The following is an 18978-nucleotide window of genomic DNA, read 5'->3' as shown; positions in this document are numbered from 1 at the left end:
CCTCTTGTTTCTTCCTAATTCTTTTTCATACACCATCTGCTCCACCCTCCTGCCTCAGCTCGGGCTCAGTGTTGTTTGCGGTGCCCTGAGCAAATGAGTCCTCGCCAGCTGCCTTCAGTCTGGTGCAGGCCGGTGCTGGCTTCATTCCCTACCTTCCAGGCACCTCTCCACTTGAACAACTTCAACTTGACAAGGAAAAGCCATGAATGAATATAAAGACAATTACTGTAGGTCTGTTGCCTAAGTGGCAACCTACTTTGACGGATCTGGGAATCCAAAGCTCAAAGTCTTCCTCAAGTTTAGGAGGAGAGGAGGAGGGACAAAGCAAGCCTGAGATCATTTGGCCTTTGGATTCCCTCTTTCCTTCCCCTGACCTGGTGCTAAGGTGTCACTTAGAAGACCACAGAGACTGCTTCCCTCAATTCTGTTTTCCTCTTCTGTGAGGTGGAGCTTAGTTATTAGTTAGGCTTTTTTACTGTGATAGGAAACTAGTCCAAAGAGGGGGTGCTTGTTCTAAGGTATGTGGGTAGGGAAGTTTGGAGAGAAGCAAGTTAACTAGTGTTCTTTCCACAGCACTATTCCTTATCTTGTTAAGATCATTCTACAAATATTTATGCAGCAACTAATGAGCAATTCACTGGGTAAGTTGGAGGTCAAAAGAAGTAATTGACCTTCAAGAGTTTACAGGAAGAGCACATACATACTTATGTGTACACAAAAACAACATTTTAGATGGATTATAGTTAAGGATACCAGTTCTCTGAGAGAATGGTACAGAATATATTAGGTGGAAGAAAATTTAGAGGTTACTGTGGACTAGAAGTGTTGGAGAAAGTTGCACATGAACCCAAGGGCCTAGAGGTACGAGAAGGGTCCTTGTTTTGGAGAACGAGGAAAAGCCCACAGTGGAAGCAATGGTGGAGGAGATCTGAGTGAGAATCTTGGAGTAGGTATAGGTGGAGGCCACACAGGAAACCCTGATCGCTAAGCTGAGGAATTTTTTAAGATTTTATTTGAGATAGCATGAGCAGGGTGAGGGTGGGCAGAGGGAGAGGGGGAAGCCGACTTCCCACTGAGCAGGAAGCCTGACCTGGGGCTCGATCCCAGGACCCTGGGATCATGACCTGAGCTGAAGGCAGATGTTTAACCAACTGAGCCACCCAGGTTCCCCTAGCTGAGGAATTTCGTTTTGTTTTTTTTTTTTTTTAAGATTTTATTTATTTATTTGACAGAGAGACACAGCGAGAGAGGGAACACAAGCAGGGGAAGTGGGAGAGGGAGAAGCAGGCTTCCCGCGGAGCAGGGAGCCCGATGTGGGGCTCGATCCCAGGACTCTGGGATCATGATCTGAGCCGAAGGCAGATGCCTAACCGACTGAGCCACCCAGGCGCCCCAGGAATTTTGTATTTTAAACTAGGTAGTGAGGAACTGTAGAATGCATTTTGCCTCTAGGACATGATCCAAATAATTCAGACTAATCTGTTGACAAAGTTCTGTAAAAGTGGATAGAACAAGCAGATTAGACTATAATAATTTAGGTGTGTGGTGGTGTAGGAGAATAGAGGTGATGATAAAACTATGATAGGGGCACCTGGGTGGCTCAGTCGTTAAGCATCTGCCTTCTGCTCGTTTCGTGTTCCCAGGGTCCTGGGATCGAGCCCCGCATCGGGCTCCCTGCTCGGTGGAGAGCCTGCTTCTCCCTCTGCCACTCGCCCTGCTTGTGTTCCCTCTCTCGCTGTGTCTCTCTCTGTCAAATAAATAAATAAAATTTAAAAAGAAAAAAAACTATGATAGAACAAGTAGTAATTGGAGTGAAGGAGGAACTGGAGATTGTCAAAGTTTTGAATTTGAGTTTAAGTCACTCCTTTAGACTGGATAAGGATAAAACTCTTTCCCTAATAGGAATTGAATCTGAACATGTTTTAGGCATAAGTGGTCTTTCTGCCACCCTTATCTGGTCACTCCTCTTCAATCATCCATTCAACTGCTGAGTGGGTGCAGTAGATACCCTCTTACAGTCAGAGGGTCCCTCTAGTGGTGAGCAGCAACCGCTACTTCTATAGCAGGACCCTGCAATCCAAATGCACGTAGGGCCTGCTAAGGGGAAAACTGATAACTAAAAGTTAAGGAAACCAAGTGAGACCATAGGATAATAAAGCTGGAGGGGCACCTGGGTGGCTCGCTTAGGCATCTGACTTCAGCTCAGGTCATGATCTAAGGATTCTGGGATTGAGCCCCGTGTGGGACTCCACAATCAGCGCGGAGGCTGCTTCTCCCTCTCCCTCTGCACTTCCCCCTGCTACTGCGCTGGCGCGCGCGCTCTCTCTCTCTCTCCCTCTCACTCAAATAAATAAAAACCTGGGGTGCCTGGGTGGCTCAGTTGTTAAGCATCTGCCTTCGGCTCAGGACATGATCCCAGGGTCCTGGGATTGAGTCCCGCATCGAGTCCCGCATCGGGGCTCCCCGCTCCGCGGAAAGCCTGCTTCTCCTTCTCCCACTCCCCCTGCTTGTGTTCCCTCTCTCGCTGTCTCTGTCAAATAAATAAAATTTTTAAATAAATATCTTTTTTTAAAAAGGATAATAAAGCTGGAAATCCTGGTTTAATGTTTTTCTCTTAAGCATTGTCAGTCTCAACTATTCTGAAAGTTATTCAACAGAGTTGGAGTCTCATCCCTTCTTGCCATTTAAAATATATTCCAGGGGCGCCTGGGTGGCTCAGATCATGGTCCCGGGGTCCTGGGATTGGGCCCTGCGTCGGGGCTCCTTGCTCAGGGGAAGCCTGCTTCTCCCTCTCCCTGCTACTCCCCCTGCTTGTGCTCTGTCAAATAAATAAAATCTTAAAAAAAAAAAAAAAAAAAGAGCTTCTTTAAAAATAAATAAACTGTGTATTATTTACTTTTTTTCTCTTTTCTTTCTTTACTTTTAAGTTGGCTCCATGGGGGCGCCTGGGTGGCTCAGTCGTTAAGCATCTGCCTTCGGCTCAGGTCATGATCCCAGGGTCCTGGGATCGAGCCCGGCATCAGGCTCCCTGCTTGGCAGGAAGCCTGTTTCTCCCTTTCCCACTCCCCTCTGCTTGTGTTCCCTCTCTCGCTATGTCTCTGTCAAATAAATAAATAAAATCTTAAAAAAAAAAAAAGTTGGCTCCATGCCCAGTGCAGAGTCCAAAGTGGGGCCTGAACTCAGGACCCTGAGATCAAGACCTGGCCTGGTATCAAGAGTCAGACGCTTAACTGACTGAGCCACCCAAGAGCCCCTCTTTCTTTTTTTTTTTTAAAGATTTTATTTTCTTTTAAGAGATTTTATTTATCCGAGAGAGATCACAAGCAGGGGGGAGGGGTAGAGAGAGAAGTAGGCTCTCTGCTGAGCAGGGAGCCCAAAGGGCAACTCGATCCCAGGACCCTGGGATCATGACCTGAGCTGAAGGCAGACGATTAATCGACTGAGCCACCCAGCCGTCCCTGAATTTTTGTTAGTAGTTTTTTTGACCCTAATCTCTCTTGAACTTCCTCTAAGTTTTTGCCCCCACCACCCAACCAAAACATCTTTTATTAAGGTTACTGATGACCATGTGGCTAAATATATCAATCCTCCTCTTACTTGACGTGTCAGCAGCATCTGACAGCTTATTATTCCCTCCACTTAGCTTCTGGGATACTACTTTCACCTGGTTGTCCTCACCAAGGTACTGCACTGCTCCATCTCCATCCTTTACTAGTTCCTCCTTTTCTCCCTAACCTCTAAATGTTGAAGTGCCCCAAGACTCAATCATAGGACCCCTTCTTTTAGTCTACATTCACTCCCTAAGTAAGTTTATAAGTCCTTACAGTAGCCTAAAGACCCTGTATAATTTGCCTAAATCCTCTGTCACCTCATGATCTAAAGACCATCTCAATATTGGCTAAAAGCTCCCAAATTTCTATCTCCAGCCCAGACCTTCCTTCTGAACAGCAAACTCATATATCTACCTGCTTACTTGACATCTCCATCTAGGTCTATTAGGCATCTTAAACCTAACATGACCAAAGCTGAATTTCTGGGTCCTGCCCCTCCTAAAGCCATCTTCAGAAATAGTGACAGGGAGCCTGACTGGCTCCGTTGGTAGAGCAGGTGACTTTTGATCCCAGAGTCGTGAGTTCAAGACCCACTTTGGCCGTGGAGCCTAGTTAAAAAATAATAATTTTAAAAGTAGTGATTCCATTCTTCTAGTTGTCTAGAACCAACTCTGGTGTCTTCCTTAACATTCCCTTCCCTTACATCCTCCATCAAATCCATGGGCAAATTCTGTCAGTTTTGTATCTTATGAAATACTCGAAATCCAACCATATGTCATCATTCCACCTCTTGTTACCACCTAGAGTAAGCCACCATCATATTATCTGAGCACTGAAGTAGTCTCCTAATTGGTTTCTCTCCTGCTCCTTTCCCCCACAGTTCCTTCTCAATGCAGCAGCCTAAGTGATGCTGTGAAAACACTACATCAAATCCCGCCAATCCTCTGTTGAAAACTTTCCAACAGCTCCTATCTCATTCAGAATCCTTAAAATGATCTATGAGGCTATACACCAACCTCTTTACTGCCTTTGCTTCTTTGGTCTTATTTCTTCTCTCCCTCCCTCCCTCCCTCTGCTCCCCCACCCCCCTTACTGGACTCCATGTTCTTAAACACATTCTTGCCCTCAGGGCATTTCCACTTGCTCTTTCCCCTAGGTATTCTTTAGATCACTGTTCAGATGTAAGCCTTCCCTAATATCCTATTTATATAAAATAGAAACCACATCCACCCTGGTTTATTTTTCTCTGAAGTGATCACCATTATTTGAAAAAAATTGTATATATATATGCATATATACATATATATATATTTAAAGATTTTATTTATTTGACAGAGAGAGACACAGAAAGAGAGGGAACACAAGCAGGGGGAGTGGGGGAGGGAGAAGCAGGCTTCCCGCCGAGGAGGGAGCCGGATGCGGGGCTTGATCCCAGGACCCTGGGACCATGACCTGAGCCGAAGGCAGACGCTTAACGACTGAGCCACCCAGGCGCCCCTACATATATATATGTATTTATTTGTCAGAGAGAGAGAGAGCACAAGCAGGGGGAGCGGCAGGCAGAGAGAGAAGCAGATTCCCCGCTGAGCAAGGAGCCCGATGCGGGACTTGATCCCAGGACCCTGGGATCATGACCCGAGCCAAAGGCAGACGCTTAACCGACTGTGCCACCCAGGCATCCTGAAAATTGTATATATTTTAATATGATGCAATATATTTTATATATAAATATAGATTTATATATAAATTTAATATATAAAGTAATATGTAAATTAATACTATATATTAATAATATATAAATATATTAATATAGGATGTGTTTATTAAATTATATAAATACATAATATTTATATTTTGTTTATCTACTTATTTCCTTATTGGTTTATTGTCTGCCTTCTCCCATAGAATGTAAGCTCCGTGAGGGCACGATTTTGTTTTGTTCCCTTCCAAGTGCCAGGAATAGTACCTGAATCAAAGGTAAATGAATGGTTTTGTTTTTGCTTTTTTCGTTATAGAACTCTTGTTTTACTGAATGTGATCCTATCAGATTTCATTTTTTGTGTGCATTGTTGCAACTCACATATCTCTTAACTGAACACCTTCTGACATAATGCTAACAGGACATCTCTGTTCAAAGAGAGTTCTCCATTCTCAGGTTGAATTAAGTCGATCCTATAGCATCTATTTTTCACTATCTCATTTTTTAAAAGACTTATTTATTTATTTGAGAGAGAGAGAGAGTGTAGGAGGAGGGGCAGAAGGAGAGAGTCTTCAAGCAGACACCCTGCTGAATGCAGAGCCTGTTGTGGGGCTGGATCCCACAACCTATGAGATCATGACCTGAGCCAAAACCAACAGCTGGATGCTTAACTGACTAAGCCACCCAGGTGCCCTCACTATCTCATTTTTTAATGGTCACTATATTTTGTATTCTTTACAGTATCTCCATAGACTTTTTTTTTTAAGATTTTATTTATTTATTTGACAGAGAGAGAGAGAGGGAGAACACAGCAAGGGGGGCAGCAGGCAGAGGGAGAGGGAGAAACAGGCTCCCAGCTCAGCAGGGAGCCCTATGCGGGGCTTGATCCCAGAACCCCAGGATCATGACCTGAGCCAAAGGCAGACGCTTAATCGACTGAGCCACCCAGGCGCCCCTCCATAGATGCCCCTCCATAGACTTTTTTAAAAAGATTTTATTTATTTATTTGAGACAGAGCATGCGTGGGGGGGGAGGAGAAGAGGCAGAGGGAGAAGCAGATTCCCTGCTGAGCAGGGAGCCCTATACTGGGCTCAATCCCTGGACCCTAGGATCACAACCTGAGCCGACTCCCTCAGCCCCTCACCACCCTCTCGTGCTCTCTCTCTCACTCTCTCAAATAAATATAAATAAAATCTTTTTTAAGGGGCGCCTGGGTGGCTCAGTTGGTTAAGCGACTGCCTTCGGCTCAGGTCATGATCCCGGAGTCTTGGGATCGAGTCCCGCATCGGGCTCCTAGCTCAGCGGGGAGCCTGCTTCTCCCTCTGACCCTATCCCCTCTCATGCTGTTTCTCTCTCTCTCTCTCTCTCTCAAATAAATAAATAAATAAAATCTTAAAAAAAAAAAAGTGTGCTAACTAAACACTGGTCACAACCTATTAAATATCTGACTAAAGCTAAGAAGGTGACACTTCCCTGCACAGGTATCATGGATCATGGTTTCCCAGAACAGTGATGACATTCCAGAACATTCACTTCCTAGTCCCTTTGTTTGGGTTGAATGTTTGTCTTCGTTTAGTTATACATTTAGAAGAATACTAACTTAGTTATCCCTGATATTCAACCTGTCTTTGGAGTTGCATTATCCTGATTAACCCAGAGCATTTTTTGTTGATGAATTTTATATTTTATGAAATACCCCTCTCCTATCTGATCTCAGCTCTTTGTGTTGATTTCTGTTTTGTACAATACTAATATAGCTACACATGCTTTCTGTTATTACTATTGCCTGGAATATTTTTTTCACTCTCTCCCTTTATTTTTTACCTTTTTTTTTTTTTTTAAAGATTTTATTTATTCGGCAGAGAGAGAGACAGAGAAAGAGGGAACATAGCAGGGGGAGTGGGAGAGGGAGAAGCAGGCTTCCCGCGGAGCAGGGAGCCCGATGTGGGGCTCGATCCTAGGACCCTGGGATCATGACCTGAGCGGAAGGCAGACGCTTAATGACTGAGCCACCCAGGCGCCCCTACCTTTTTTTTTTTTTTAAGACTTTATTTATTCATTAGAGGGAGAGAGAGAGAGCACAAGCATGGGGAGCGGCAGGCAGAGGGAGGGAGAAGCATGTTTCCCACCGAGCAGGGAGCCCGATTTGGGGCTGCTCCCAGGACCCCAGGATCATGACCTGAGCCAAAGGCAGATGCTTAACAGACTGAGCCACCCAGGCGTCCCATATTTTTACCTTCTTATCACTTAGTTTGGTGTGTCTCTATTTACATTGTGTAGCTATTTTTTAAAATGTATTTCTTGTCTTGTTTGCAAACTATTTTGGTTATGTTTGAACTTGTCACTAATTATTTTTCTGTGATTTCTTGTTTCCCCTTTCCTGTCTATGGTTATATTGACAGCTTCCCCCCTCCCCCCCAATGATAGGGAGATTTTACTCCTTATCAAACTCTGAGGGTTACCAGTAATTTTTGAACATATCTATTAAAACCAACATCTAGGGGCGCCTGGGTGGCTCAGTCATAAAACTCCCAGTTTCATGTGTGTACGGTAAGGTAATCCAAAGCATTTTTTTCTTTTAAGATTTTATATATTTATTTGAGAGAGCGAGTACGAGCGAGGGGAGGGGCAGAGGGAGAGGGAGAAGCCGACTCTTGGCTGAGCAGGGAGCATGATGGGGGACTTGATCCCAGGACCCTGAGATGATGACCTGAGCTGAAGGCAGCCGCTTAACCGACTGAGCCACCCAGTCGCCCCTTGAATGTTATTCTTGATTAACAAACCCAAATGGTTTACTAGTTTGTCTCCCATTCTTTGGGAGATTAGTTATAAAAGGATTGATTCGTCAAACCTTTTCTGGGTTCTTACCATGTGTCAGGCTCTGTATTGGGCTCAGGGATTGCAAAGATTAGGACACCTTTCCTGCCCTTAATTAAATGGGAGAGAGAGAGAGAGATTCAGTTCTGGATTAGTGGTTAGGTGCACAAAGCTCTATGGGAAAGTGACGGAGCTGAAAAGTCATTACCATCCCACCTGTTTCTCAGAAGCTAAGCAGGGTCGGGCCTGGTGAGTACTTGGATGGGAGATCCCACCAGTTTCTAAAAATGAAGATGTCAGCAAATACATCCACAGCAATTTCAAGGGTTCCTCCACCGCCTCTTTTAGATCCGCCAGCAGGGAACTCAACCAGAGAACTTGAATAAAAGGGAAGGTAGAGGTCGGTCCTCTTTTTGTGTGTCACCTCAGTCCTCCGTTCGCCCCTACACACCCTTTTCATTTGGGCGGCGCCTACAACTCCCGGAGCGCAACGCGGATGGAAGCGGAAGCGGCTGGCTGAGCGAGGCCTGTGATTGGTGGTGAGCGCTGGGCCAATGGAACGAGTTGTTGTTAGGCAGTCTAGAAGAACCGGTCGGGGAGGGAGGAAGGTGGCAAGATGGTGTTGGAAAGTACTATGGTTTGGTGAGGAGCTACCTCGGGACCCGTGGGGGGCGGGACTGAGCGGGGGGCCGCGTGTCGCGCGGAGGCCGGGTGGGCCTGGGGTGGGGGTGGGGGAACGATCTGTGAGATGCGGCCTTGGGCCAGGAAGGAAGGAGCCCCATCGACTCCCTGAGTCATCCCAGGGCCCGGGAGAGGAGGACAGGCCCGGAGTACCCCAGTAACCCTCAGGTCTCGGACAGTCATTGACTGGCCGATCCCTGCTTCTTTGCTCTATTTTAGCGTCTTCTCCCCTAGACTAGCCCCAGGTCCGCTGTGTGTAGCGAGAGTCCTGCTTCTCAGACTCATCTGTCCTCCTCTACTCTTCTCAAAATAATGGATGTTAGCAAGAGAGATTGTAAATCCTTTCCCCGCCCCAATCGCTCATGTCTGTCTCCATTACCTTTCCCTGTATCATCTTGAAAGGTGCTATTTATAAATTGCTTTCTATGTGTCAGGCATTAATTTACGTTTTCTCATTTAAACCTCACAACACTTCTCCATAAACATCCTTCCGTTTTACAGATGAGGATACCGAGTCTCAGCAGTTTTAAATGACTTACCCAAAGTCACACGGCTAATTAAGTGGGGGAGCCAAGATTTAAACCCTAGGCTGACATTAAAGCTCTTGTTTGGTGAGCTAGCCCTCTTCTTCAATCTCAGACTTGGGCTGAGTATCTTATTATGAGTTGGATTAGAAGCAGAGGACACAAACTTTTGCAAGGTTTCCACAGTTTCTTCGAACTGTGAGAGTAGAATACAATACAGAATAGTACACAAACACACAAATCACCAGTTGGATGGGACAGCCACCTAAGAGTTTCTTTTGGTGGCGTGGGGAAAGGATAACATTGCCAGATAAAATATAGGATGCCCAGCTAAGTTTGAATTCATATAAACAGTAGTTTTTAAATACAAAAATGGCTAGAAGTGTGTCCCAAATATTGCAGAGGACATATTTATTCTAAAAAGTTATTTGTTAATTATCTGTAAGTTCAATTTAACTGGGAGTCCTATATGTTTATGTGCTAAGTCTGGCAACTTCTGGGACAGAGCATGTTAGAGTAGAAAAAGGACAGGATTTGGAATCCAAAATCCTGTGTTTTCTGCTATTTACCAGCTGCATGTTATTGAGAATGTAGCAAATCTCTCACTGGGAATAATTGTAACCTCCACTTGCCTTATAGCACAGGTAGGTAAAATATTTGTGACGGTGCTCTGTAAACTGTATAGCACTGTACATCTCTTAGTTGCAGTGTACCTGAGGAGTCCTCGAGAGGGAATTTAGGGGAGTCCCTTTAAGTCCCTTGAAGGGACTTTGAGGAGACACCATGACAGGTAAGGGGAAGGGCAGAAACAAAGCTGCTGAAGTGTAAATGCCCAAGGTGTGGTTAAGGCTTAGGAAATAGGTTAGTGTGACTTGGTTTTAAGGTTGTTGGTTTAAGGTAGTTTGTTTCTTTTTTTTTGAAAGGTAGAAAACCACAAATGTCAAGCTCAGGAGGTTGAACTGTGGTATCTTTCAATAGAGGACTTCTGAAAGAGTTCTGAGTGTGGTGGAGAGCCGTATACAAAATGGGGTTTAAAAATATTGGCCTTGGGGGCACCTTGGTGGCTCAGTTGCTGAAGTGTCTGGCTCTTGATCTCAGCTTAGGTCTAGATCTCAGGAGTCCTGAGTTCAAGCCCCGTGTTGGGCTCCATGCTGGGCATGGAGCCTACTTCAAAAAAAAAAAAAAAAATATATATATATATATATATTGGCCTGGCTTGATGTATAGGAGGAAAGATTAGGCCCAGAGACACATAGTGGTGGCCAATTGTAACAGGCCAGGCACAGAATAATGATGAGAGCCACTCTTTTTTTCTGTAGAGCCTCATGCTCTGCTGTGCATCAAAATTCTGTGGAGGAGTTTATTAAAAATTGCAGGTATTTGACTCTGCTTTCCATCTGCAGAGTCAGACTCCCAGCCAGGGAAGTCCAGGCAGCTATATTCTTTTTTAAATGAAGACTTTATGGAATAGCTGGACAATATAAGCCCTTACTTTGAGATGGATTTTTGGTGGGAAGAATTATATACCATTGAGCAAAAGTAGTCAAGAAATAGGTATATTATTCAATTCATATGAAGTTCAAGACTGGAGAAACTAAACTGTTTTTTAGGGATGCGCACCTAGGTGTTAAGGCATCTGTGTTTTCAGTACCCCCATACTACCATCAGCCTCCCAGTGTTCTAATGTGTGACAAATTGTCAGCCCTGCTCCCACATTCTCCACTGTCTGTTCTCCCTCCCTCTCAAGTCCCCGTGCTCACTCTGATGCTTTTCTTCCAACCCTCATCCATCTGCTGCTCTTGCCCACAGCCCTTATACTTAGTAGCTGTTCCAGCTGGACAGTCCTCAAAGCCTCCATTGTTTCTTATATTTGGACTCACTACTGTATTTGAAGCTAGAGAGGCTGTTGCTTTTCTGCTGGGAGAATAATCAGAAACAGTGTATCAGGGAAAAAAGAATATAACCCATGGTCAGTAGAGTTAGCCCTTGACCCCTCTGTGTAGATGGAGTTTCCGCTATGAGAACTAGTCCATATGTCATGCTTATTGTTAGGCACTGTGCTAAGTACTTTCTATGCATTTCATCATCATAGCAGTCCTGTAAGCCTACCCTCACCTACATACAGTAAAACCCACTTTACAGCTGAAGTAACTAGACCTTAGAGAAATTAAGTAACTTCCTCAGGATCATAGTATTAATAAATAACAGATTGGGGATTTGAACCTGAACCTGAACACTGCCTTTTACTCCCTTTTCTATTTCTTTCAGTAGTTTCTTAATTACCTCTCTTCATCATTCCTGGCTTATATTTATTGTCCGTCAAAGGATATTAAAAGATTGCCCCCGCCCATATTTTTTTAAAGATTTTATTTATTGGGGCGCCTGGGTGGCTCAGTCGGTTAAGCGGCTGCCTTCGGCTCAGGTCATGATCCCATGGTCCTGGGATCAAGCCCCACATCGGGCTCCCTGCTCGGTGGGAAGCCTGCTTCTCCCTCTCCCACTCCCCCTGCTTGTGTTCCCTCTCTCGCTGTGTCTCTCTCTGTCAAATAAATAAATAAAATCTTAAAAAAAAAAAAGATTTTGTTTATTTATTTGTCAGAGATAGAGCATGAGCGGGGGAAGGAGCAGAGAGGGAGGGAGAAGCAGACTCCCCGCTGAGCAGGGAGCCCAGATTCAGGGCTCCATCTCTGGGGCTCCAGGATCATGACCTGAGCCGAAGGCAGACGCTTAACCGACTGAGCCACCCAGCATCCCCCCAGCCCATATTTTGTTTGCCAGTGGAAATGAAGTGTCTCATCTGGGAGGACACTGCAACACAGATGGAATCATTGACGATTAGAGTGCTGAGGGATCTCAGGTCACCAGGAATTGGTCCTGTTCAGGGCTTGTAGAACTGCTTCACTTTCTTACCTTTTTTTTTTTTCCTTTTATTAACATATAATGTATTATTTGTTTCAGGGGTACAGATCTGTGATTCATCAGTCTTACACAATTCACAGCACTCACCATAGCACATAGCCTCCCCAATATCCATCACTCAGCCACCCCCTCCTACCCCCCTCCACTCCAGCAACCCTCAGTGTGTTTCCTGAGATTAAGAATCTCTTATGGTTTGTCTCCCTCTCTGGTTTTGTCCCGTTTCATTTTTTCCTCTCTTCCCCCATGATCCTCTGCCTTGTTTCTCAAATTCCACATACCAGCAAGATCATATGATAATTGTATTTCTCTGATTGACTTATTTCGCTTAGCATAATACCCTCTAGTTACATCTACATCGTTGCAAATGGCAAGATTTCATTTTTTTGGATGGCTGCATAATATTCCATTATATATATAAATATATATATATATATATATATATATATATATATATATATATATACACACGCACACCACATCTTCTTTATCCATTCATCTGCCGATGGACATCTAGGCTCTTTCCATACTTTGGCTATTGTGGACATTGCTGCTATAAACATTGGGGTACATATACCCCTTTGGATCACTACATTTGTATCTTTGGGGTAAATACCCAGTAGTGCAATTGCTGGGTCATAGGGTAGCTCTATTTTCAACTCTCCCCCTGCTTGTGTTCCCTCTCTCGGCTGTCTCTCTCTCTCTCTGTCAAATAAATAAATACAATCTTTAAAAAAAAAAAACAAAACATTTAACTGCAGATTATAAGAAGGTGATTGTGATACTTGAACAGATTGCAACGTTTGGTGCTTATCAGAATCATTTGTGGAATGGAGATTTAAAATGTGTTTCCTCCTTTGGTCTTTTTTTTTTTTTTTTTAAGAAAGGGAGGTGGGGGGCAGAGGGAGAAGGAGAATCTTAAGTAGTCTCCACACTGAGCATGGAGCCCAGTGTGGGGCTTGATCTCATGACCCTGAGACCATGACCTGAGCTGAAACCAAGAGTCGGCTGCCCACCCGACTGAGCCACCCAGGCGCCCCTCCTTTGATCATTTTGAGTCAGTAAGTCTGGTGTAAGGCTTGGAAGTCTGTGTGTGTGTGTGTGTGTGTGTGTGTATGTGTGTGTGTGTATCATATATATATAATTTTATTTTATTTTTTAAGTTGTAGGTGGTTCTGTGTTTCACAGAGACTGAAAGCCACTGCTGTGCATGACAGTGTCCGTCAAAGTTTTGAAGGAGGGTAGGGGTCCCTGGAACTAGAGAGAATGTTCCAGAGAGATCTTACAGTATGTCCTCTTTCTCTTCCTTTTAATCTGACAGCGTGGACAACAGTGAGTACATGCGGAATGGGGACTTCTTACCCACCCGGCTGCAGGCTCAACAAGACGCTGTCAACATAGTCTGTCACTCTAAGACCCGCAGCAACCCTGAGAACAACGTGGGCCTCATCACACTGGCCAAGTACATGGGGCAGAGGAGGAAGGGGCTTGGTAGGCGGGTGGGTGTTTTCCCACAGGTAACCCACTGTGGCATCCAGGTTGCTATCCTTTTGTAGGTCCCAATAAGCTGCATTTGCCCATCAACCTTCCTAGACTACCTTCTTCACTATTCAGAAGAAATATAAATAGCAACTTGCGTTTATTTATTTACTTATTTTAAAGACTTATTTATTTGAGACAGAGAAAGGATGAGCACAGGGTGGGTGGGAAGGGGCAGAGGGAAGGGGAGAGAAGCTCCAGCAGACTCTCTGCTGAGCGAGGAGCCCAATGTGGGGCTCGATCTCAGGACCTGGAAACCAGGACCTGAGCCAAAATCAAGAGTCAGATGCTTAGGGCGCCTGGGTGGCTCAGTTGGTTAAGCGACTGCCTTCGGCTCAGGTCATGATCCTGGAGTCCCGGGATCGAGTCCAACATCGGGCTCCCTGCTCAGCAGGGGGTCTGCTTCTCCCTCTGACCCTCTTCCCTCTCGTGCTCTCTGTCTCTCATTCTCTCTCTCAAATAAATAAAATCTTAAAAAAAAAAAAAAGAGTCAGACGCTTAACCAACTGAGCCACTCAAGCACCCCACAACTTGAGTTTGATATTAGTCTGAATTTTATACAGTTATGAAACTAAATCTTCTAGGGTGAAATTTCATAATATATTTTAAAGTCAATGAAAAGTTATTTTGGATAAGAGTCCCCAGGGCCTGTATCACACATCCTCTTACTCCAAAAGTGATTTGTTTTAGGAACATGAGTTACCTCCCATCCCAGTATATATGTTGTTAGGTGGCAAGTAGGTCTGGAAATGGAGCGGCGAGGAGACATACTCACTAGCATCCAACTATGGTGGAGGATTCTTGGGGCCCTGGGAGCAGGATAACATGAGAAGAGTTCAAGGGAAACATTGGGAGGAAGAGGGCAAGTTTCTTGCAAAATCAACCCCTTATTTTCTGTGCTCATATCAACTAAATACTAGATGTTTTTTTCCAGTTTTATTGAGATACAATTGACATATAACATGGCATAAGTTTAAGGTATACAATGTAATGATTTGATATACGTATATATTGTGAAATGATCACCACACCAAGTCTAGTTAATGCCCATATCTCACAATATCACAAATTTTTGTTTCCTTGTAATGAAAACTTTTAAGATCTACCATCTAAACACTGGATGTGTGATTAAGAAAAGTAGAGATTATAGTTATTATCAAGGTCTTTAAAGAAAAGATGAGTCAGGGACACCTGGCTGGCTCAGTCGGTAGAGCACGTGACTCTTGATCTCGGGGTAGTGAGTTCAAGCCCCATGCTGGGCGTAGAGCTTCCTTAAAAAAAAAAGTGGGGGGGCGCTTGGGTGGCTCAGTCGTTAGGCGTCTGCCTTCGGTTCACGTCATGATCCCAGGGTCCTGGGATCGAGCCCCGCATCTGGCTCCCTGCTCAGCGGGAAGCCTGCTTCTCCCTCTCCCACTCCCCCTGCTTGTGTTCCCTGCTGTGTCTCTCTCTGTCAAATAAATAAAATCTTAAAAGAAAAAAAAATGAGTCAAACACAGGTTCAGAGGCACTTGTGTCCTGACCTGAAATCATAGAAACCCTTTCCCTACATCCCAGTGACTGTGAAGTGCTGACCACACTCACCCCTGACACCGGCCGCATTCTTTCCAAGCTCCACACTGTCCAACCCAAGGGCAAGATCACCTTCTGCACTGGCATCCGCGTGGCCCATGTGAGTCCTACTGGATCCCTTTGTTCCCCCTTGCTCTGAGGTTCTGTCCCCAACGTTCATTTCTTCCCTGGAATGTTGAGCTAGAACTAGAGCAGGGATAGAGAGGTGACCCAGAGAAAGGAGTAGAAAGTCTATGGTGGGATGAATTCCAGGACTGATGATGGTGAAGGAAAAGACCTTTGGAATTAAGACTTAGACCCTCTTCCTTGTCTACACAGAGGCAAAGCAGGGAGGGAAGGGTGGAGGAGTGGTTAGCCCTTGTGTGAACATGACAGTGGACTTGAGCATAGAAACCATAAGAAAAGAAGCAGAGTGACAGAGGAGAGCTAAGTGATTCCTCTGGCTGACTGTGAGAACTTCCTCTTCCTTTACAAGCTGGCTCTGAAGCACCGACAGGGCAAGAATCACAAGATGCGCATCATTGCCTTTGTGGGAAGCCCCGTGGAGGACAACGAGAAGGATGTGAGTCCAGGTGACAGCCAGGGAATGTGGTAATGGGGCTTCTTGGGCTTTAGGAGAGCCTGCCAGAGGCATTGGGTTCATCGTTTTGGGGAAAGGTTGATATGCAGAATTCAGTGTTTCTGTTGGGGGGCCTTGGGGAGGTTAACCGATTTCTGTATGCTTTTGTGAGGTGTGTCATTTCCCCTCATGGTATGGAACAGATTTCCTCATTTCTCTTCCCTCTTCCTAGCTGGTGAAACTGGCTAAACGTCTCAAGAAGGAAAAAGTAAATGTTGACATTATCAATTTTGGGGAAGAGGTGAGTAAGGACGGGTTGGGGGGCATGGACTCGATATGGTTATAAGCAGAACAGTCCTTACCCAGAGGAGTGCTTGCACTGCGAGAGAGGAACTGACATGGCAGAGGAGGGGGAGCAAGACGGGAAGGAGAGCCTCCTGTGTTCTTCCCTCCCCCAGGAGGTGAACACAGAAAAGCTGACAGCCTTTGTAAACACATTGAATGGCAAAGATGGAACCGGTTCTCATCTGGTGACAGTGCCCCCTGGGCCCAGCTTGGCCGACGCCCTCATCAGTTCTCCGATTCTAGCTGGTGAAGGTGGTGCCATGCTGGGTCTTGGTGCCAGTGACTTTGAATTCGGAGTGGATCCCAGTGCTGATCCTGAGCTGGCCCTGGTGAGCAAACGTTGACCTCAGACCCCAAGGGTCCTCCTTTGTCTTCTTATACTGAGGACCCACGTACCACATAGCGTCTCTAGGCCTAAACCGTCCTGAACACCCTCGCTCATTTTCCCAGACTCCCTTTGGTCCCTTTTCCCCTTAATTCTGTGTGATCTCTAGGGGCACCAATGTCAGACTGTCTTGTTCAGTTCTCCTGATTAAACCCCAGGCTTCTCCCAAGTCCTTCCTTTTTCCCTATATCAACTCTTACCTCCCAGGTTCTTCCCCATGTGCATAAACCAGAAGCTGCCCCTTTATGTTCCCTTCCCACCCCTCAACTGACTTCCCCAAGTGCCTGCAAGGAGGGAGGGCAGAACATCTGACCTTGCCCTGCACTTTGCCAGGCCCTCCGTGTCTCTATGGAAGAGCAGCGGCAGCGGCAGGAGGAGGAGGCCCGGCGGGCAGCTGCAGCCTCTGCGGCTGAGGCGGGGATTGCTACAGCTGGGGCTGAAGGTGAGGGATGGGGCCAGGGGTACCCCGTGGAGCGGGGCGTAGACGCCGGTGTAGCGGTGGGGAGGCCTGGCAGCCCGGGAATATAGGGGCTGGGGGAGCAGTTTGGGGTTGGGCCTGTGTGGAACATGGCACCAATTCTGCTCTGCTGCTCTCCTTTTTCCAGACTCAGACGACGCTCTGCTGAAGATGACCATCAGCCAGCAGGAGTTTGGCCGCACCGGGCTCCCTGACCTAAGCAGTATGACCGAGGAGGAGCAGATCGCCTATGCCATGCAGATGTCCCTGCAGGGTGCAGGTGAGCCAGGGCCTGGGAAGCAGTGCTCAGGCAGAGAGATTGGGTAGGGAAATGGAGCTCAACAAACTGACCTCTTTTCCTCAGAGTTTGGCCAGGCAGAATCAGCTGACATCGATGCCAGTTCTGCCATGGACACATCTGAGCCCGCCAAGGTGAGGGCCAGTGTTGACTCCCCACCCCCGTCATGTATCAAGTCCCCTGGTGTTCATGTCCTTAGCCCTCTAGGCCTGGAACCATTCTTCAGGGTTTCATAGATGAGCTTTTTGAGGAGCAGAGGGAAAGAAACACCTAGATCTACATTTCTTGTTTGTAAACCTTGCTAAGGCAATAGAATGAACACAGGCCGGGTTGGATTAAGTGTCCTGATGTTCTATAATTTTCCTTCTTGGTGGGAGCAGTCTAGACTGGTGTATAGGATATTGTCTTCCCAGGAGGGTGAAAGAGGGTCTAAGGCAAAGGAAAAGGAGTGGGTGTCTGACAGCAGGAAACCTGAACATGATGGCATCTGTTTTTATCCTGTATGCTCAGGAAGCAAAGTTCCAGTTTCTCTGTTTGGTCACTAATGAATGTGTGAGTTTGTACCATACATAGGCACTGGATATTTTCCTGAATTGTCCTTTCTGCCCTCGGCCAGAGGCGGCCCCACCCCCAGACAGTCAGGTGGAGAGAGGGGCTCAGGCAGCAGTGCGCTGCCCAGATGAGCCAGCCCCTGCCCTGAGCCCACACTGCCCTTTTCCAGGAGGAGGATGATTATGACGTGATGCAGGACCCCGAGTTCCTTCAGAGTGTCCTGGAGAACCTTCCAGGCGTGGATCCCAACAATGAAGCTATTCGAAATGCCATGGGGTCCCTGGCCTCGCAGGCCAACAAGGATGGCAAGAAGGACAAGAAGGAGGAGGACAAGAAATGAGACTGGGGGCAGGGGTGGCTGAGGCGCTCAGGAGGCCGCATAGCGTGGGCGGGATGTAGGGGTAGATACAGTATCTGTAACCAGGACAACCTGAATAAAGCTTGGCAGCTTTTGTTTTTCTTTTGCTTCCAATAGTGGTAGCTCTCAGTGTGACAGAGGGGAGGAGTGCCTGGCATGAGGAGAGTGTTCCCTATTGAGTCCTCGGTGTCTCCAGCACCTGGCCTCTCAATTCTGACCTGCTCCCCTTCCTTCCGTCCCCAAGGCAGTCTCTCCTGACACTTCTTTTTTTTTTTTTTTAGATTTTATTTATTTATAAAATTATTTATAAAATATATAAATATAAAATATTTATATTTTATTTATTATATATAATTATATATATATAATATATATATTTTATTTATTTATAGAGACACAGCGAGAGAGGGAACACAAGCAGGGGGAGTGGAAGAGGGAGAAGCAGGCTTCCCACGGAGCAGGGAGCCCGATGTGGGGCTCGATCCCAGGACCCCGGGATCATGACCTGAGCTGAAGGCAGACGTTTAACGACTGAGCCACCCAGGCGCCCCTCTCCTGACACTACTGCCCTGGGGCTGTGTCCCTGTCTCATGAAGAGGAGCTTTGCTGAGGGTCAGTTTTGGGTAGGCTCTGGGGCCACAGGGGTGAGTTGAAAACAGTACTGGCCTTGAGGCGCCTGGCCGGCTCAGTTGGAAGAGCACACGACTCTTGATCTTGGGGTTGTGAGT

General features: G+C 46.1%; 1 protein-coding gene across 1 annotated transcript; it reads left to right on the top strand.

Annotated features, from left to right (window-relative positions):
• Positions 1-8609: 8609 nt before the first annotated feature.
• Positions 8610-18351, top strand: PSMD4 (proteasome 26S subunit ubiquitin receptor, non-ATPase 4). Its single transcript, XM_036118705.2, has 10 exons — positions 8610-8709; positions 13510-13650; positions 15282-15396; positions 15772-15858; positions 16088-16156; positions 16314-16529; positions 16919-17027; positions 17191-17322; positions 17407-17474; positions 18062-18351. Exons 1-10 carry the CDS (start codon positions 8684-8686, stop codon positions 18230-18232), a joined length of 1134 nt encoding a protein of 377 aa, XP_035974598.1. The 5' UTR covers positions 8610-8683; the 3' UTR covers positions 18233-18351.
• The last annotated feature ends 627 nt before the right edge of the window (positions 18352-18978 follow it).

The sequence above is a fragment of the Halichoerus grypus genome, chromosome 5, assembly GCF_964656455.1.
Source record: "Halichoerus grypus chromosome 5, mHalGry1.hap1.1, whole genome shotgun sequence".
NCBI lineage: Eukaryota > Metazoa > Chordata > Mammalia > Carnivora > Phocidae > Halichoerus > Halichoerus grypus.
This window is presented reverse-complemented; position numbering and strand designations above follow the sequence as displayed.

What these genes read in the sequence shown, in the direction of transcription:
- PSMD4 (XM_036118705.2), top strand. Translation starts at nt 8,684, where the DNA reads ATGGTGTTGGAAAGTACTATGGTTTG. An exon ending in GGCCTCATCACACTGGCCAA is followed by an intron (nt 13,651 to 15,281) that starts GTACATGGGGCA and finishes CCTACATCCCAG; the next exon opens with TGACTGTGAAGTGCTGACCA. An exon ending in ACACATCTGAGCCCGCCAAG is followed by an intron (nt 17,475 to 18,061) that starts GTGAGGGCCAGT and finishes GCCCTTTTCCAG; the next exon opens with GAGGAGGATGATTATGACGT.